Source organism: Bison bison, unplaced genomic scaffold (assembly GCF_000754665.1).
Source record: "Bison bison bison isolate TAMUID 2011002044 unplaced genomic scaffold, Bison_UMD1.0 scf7180017845482, whole genome shotgun sequence".
Lineage (NCBI taxonomy): Eukaryota > Metazoa > Chordata > Mammalia > Artiodactyla > Bovidae > Bison > Bison bison.
The window spans coordinates 151,835-155,267 of record NW_011476055.1 but is presented as its reverse complement, the minus strand read 5'-3'; the positions used below and the strand labels follow the sequence as shown (position 1 = coordinate 155,267).

General features: G+C 46.0%; 1 protein-coding gene across 1 annotated transcript in view; it reads left to right on the top strand.

The window, feature by feature from the left end:
• The first annotated feature begins 856 nt into the window (after positions 1 to 856).
• LOC104985011 (chromosome unknown open reading frame, human C4orf3) overlaps positions 857 to 3,433 on the top strand; it is a 6,418-nt gene continuing 3,841 nt past the window's right edge. Inside the window, exon 1 of the mRNA XM_010835003.1 lies at positions 857 to 1,181. Within this exon, the coding sequence (XP_010833305.1) occupies positions 976 to 1,181 (206 nt within the window). The 5' untranslated portion in view covers positions 857 to 975. The remainder of the gene's footprint in view (positions 1,182 to 3,433) is intronic.

Below are 3,433 nucleotides of genomic sequence, written 5' to 3'. Positions count from 1 at the left end.
TGCTTTTCTCTTGTCAACCTGTCTTATGTCAGTTTAATTCTTAAGTCAACAGGAGAACCAAAGAGCGTAGAAGAGAATTTTTCCTTGTCTACAATGCTAAACCGTTTTCTTTCTGGTAACATTCTAATATCATGCGGGAATTACACTCCCAGACCCTCGTATTATTTTTAAATTCACTCCTTCGAAATACATACAAAATTCTCACGTTCTGCTCACTGGCCCCATTAGAAACTCACGCTCATACTTACGATGTCAACCTCATTATAGCCGTTTCAAGAATTAAATAAGTGCAACATGCTAGGAAGTGAAGTGAAGTGGCTCAGTCGTGTCCGACTCTTTGTGACCCCATGGACTGAAGCCTACCGGGCTCCTCCGTCCATGGGATTTTCCAGGCAAGAATACTGGAGTGGGTTGCCATTTCCTTCTCCAGAGGATCTTCCCGACCCAGGGCTCGAACCCGGGTCTCCCATAGTGTAGGCAGACGCTTTACCGTCTGAGCCACAAGAGAAGCCCTGGAAAACGCTAGGAACAGTACAAACCCCATTAGAGGAAGCCCTTTTAAAACCTTGGCATAAGGACGCAAAAGCAATACAGGGATAAGGAGAGGTGACTATGGGCTGTTCCAAGGTGGAATCCATCACCTGTCAGGAACGGGACCTGAGTAACTTCTGGTCCAGCCACCGAGTTATTTCTCCTAGCGAAACCTGAAAAACCAGCTTCCATCCCGGGCGCTGCAGGGCGGGTGGCCTTCTCTGCTTCCGCTGGCGGACGGAAGCTGCACTCCCTGCCCGCAGTCACGAATGCAGCGGACGGCGCCTGCGCACTGGGAGGGACGGGCCGAGCGCCGTTTCCCAGGCGCGGAAATGCGCATGTGCGTGGGGTTGGCCTCTGTCCACTTTTTCGCAAGCTGAACGCGGAAGTGCGGGATCTGAGGCATTTCAGGTGCTAGGATTCTGGCGCGGCTACTGGTGCGAAATGGAGGTGGACGCGGCCTCAGAAGGTGGTCGGGACGGCCCCCGAGAGCGGCGAGGCTTCGGTGAAGCCGAGAGGCAGCAGCAAAATCACGAAGTGCGGTCTCAGTCCGGGGCTGCTGTGTCTCCCAAACACTCCTATTGGTTGGATCTCTGGCTCTTCATCCTCTTCGACGTGATATGGTTTTTCTTCGTGTATTTTTTGCCATGGTGAGTACTCTGAATGTAACACTGAAGCGGTGAGGGGCTTAGGAACCTTCTCCCCAATTTGGGAAGGTGGGTGGGAAGAGGAAAGGAAATTGTGTTCCGAAAGTCCGGTAAATGGAGGAGTTGAAATGAAGTAAACTAGACTGAAAATGGCTTCCTTGGCACCTCAGTTGAGGGTGTTCAGAGGTATGGAGGCAACTTGACTTCACAATTTTTTTTTTATGTTTTGAAATGAAACCGGCTGGGTTTGAGTTCCTGCACTACCATGAAGAAACTGGGTAAGTTATTTGACTTTTTGGAGCTTTGTAGCTAGTTTCATTTATAGGGACCAATAGTAACCTGGTCATAGGGGTTTGGTGTTTTAGATAAATCGCTAACTTACCTCAAAGCGATATGTTTGCATATTGCTTTGCAGCAGTGAGCACTCAGCTAAAGCTTATTGTTTTTATTTAGTCGCTAAGTCGTGTCCGACTCTTGCTGCCCCATGGACTGTAGCCTGTCAGGCTCCCCTGACAATGGGATTCTCCAGACAAGAATACTGGAGTGGGTTGCCGTTTCCTTCTCCAGAGGATCTTCCCCACGTAGGGATGGAACCCGCATCTCGTGCTTGGCAGGCGAATTCTTTACCCTGAGCCACTTGGGAAGCCCGAAGCTGTTGTTACTATACAACAGTTTGACCATGAGCAGGGTATCTAAAATAGGTCCAAAACTCAGTTCCTAACTTCTTATCCATTAAGTGTTCCCATTTCAAAAAATGTTAACTTTATCCAATCCTCCTCCCAGAAGCTTGGGACTGTTTTTGACTTACTTTTTTTTTTTTTTTAATACACATCCACGCACTCCAAAACAACAATTGGTAAGTCACAAAATTCCTTAGATACCTCTTGGAAAATCCATGCTCTCTATTTTCATTGCCACTCACTCCGAAAAGACAGTTTTGGCAGAGGGTAAAGGAAGGGAACTTAGACAAGAGGGACACAGGACTGAGATGATAAGGGACAAATTCAGAAGACAAGCCCTGGGCTGGAGGAAAGCAGTGCAGCTCATTTAGTTATTAAACAGCTCTCTTGGACTAAAGAGCTAATTGTTGACTCACTCTAAGTTATTCTCTCAATCTTGTTACTGAATTTGCACTCCCTGAAAGGTAATTGTCTTCTTTTCTCACCCCTAGTCTCCAATGTTGGCCAAGATCTGGGCATAAACTCACTGTACCTGAAGCCCCATTGTCTGTGATTCTTGTATTTCTTGAATGGTATGGCAGAGGGTTCAATGGGACAAATGGGAGATGAGTATTTCTATAAAACCCTCCATTGAATCACTTGTAAAGGAAAATCTTTCCTCCTGATTTTTGGTGTTACTTCAAATATAGTGATTTTTTTTTTTAAATCTAAATTTTCAGCTCTGGGTAGAAAATGGAAGACTTAACAAGGAATCAGTTCAGTTCAGTTGCTCAGTCATGTCTGACCCTTTGCAACCCCATGTACTGCAGCATGCCAGGCCTTCCTGTCCATCACTGACTACCAGAGTTTACTCAAACTCATATCCATTGAGTCGGTGATGCCATCCAACCATCTCATCCTCTGTCATCCCCTTCTCCTCCCACCTTCAATCTTTCCCAGCATCAGAGTCTTCCAGTGAAGTCAGTTCTTTGCATCAGGTGGCCAAAGTATTGGCGTTTCAGCTTCAGCATTAGTCCTTCCAATGAATATTCAGGACTGATTTCCTTTGGGATGGACTGGTTGGATTTCCTTGCAGTCCAAGGGACTCTCAAGAGTCTTCTCCAACACCACAGTTCAAAAGCATCAGTTCTTCTACACTCAGCTTTCTTTATAGTCTAACTCTCACACCCATACATGACCACTAGAAAAATCATAGCCTTGACTAGATGGACCTTTGTTGGCAAAGTAATGTCTTTTAATATGCTGTCTAGGTTGGTCATAACTTTTCTTCGAAGGAGCAAGTGTCTTTTAATTTCATGGCTGCAGTCACCATCTGCACTGATTTTGGAGCCCCCCAAAATAAGTGTCTGTCAGTTTCCATTGTTTCCCTGTTTGCCATGAAGTGATGGGACCAGATGCCATGATCTTCGTTTTCTGAATGTTGAGCTTTAAGCCAGCTTTTTCACTCTCCTCTTTCACGTTCATCAAGAGGCTCTTCCGTTCTTCACTTTCTGCCATAAGGGTGGTGTCATTTGCATATCTGAGGTTATTGATATTTCTCCTGGCAATCTTGATTCCAGCTTGTGCTTCTTCCAG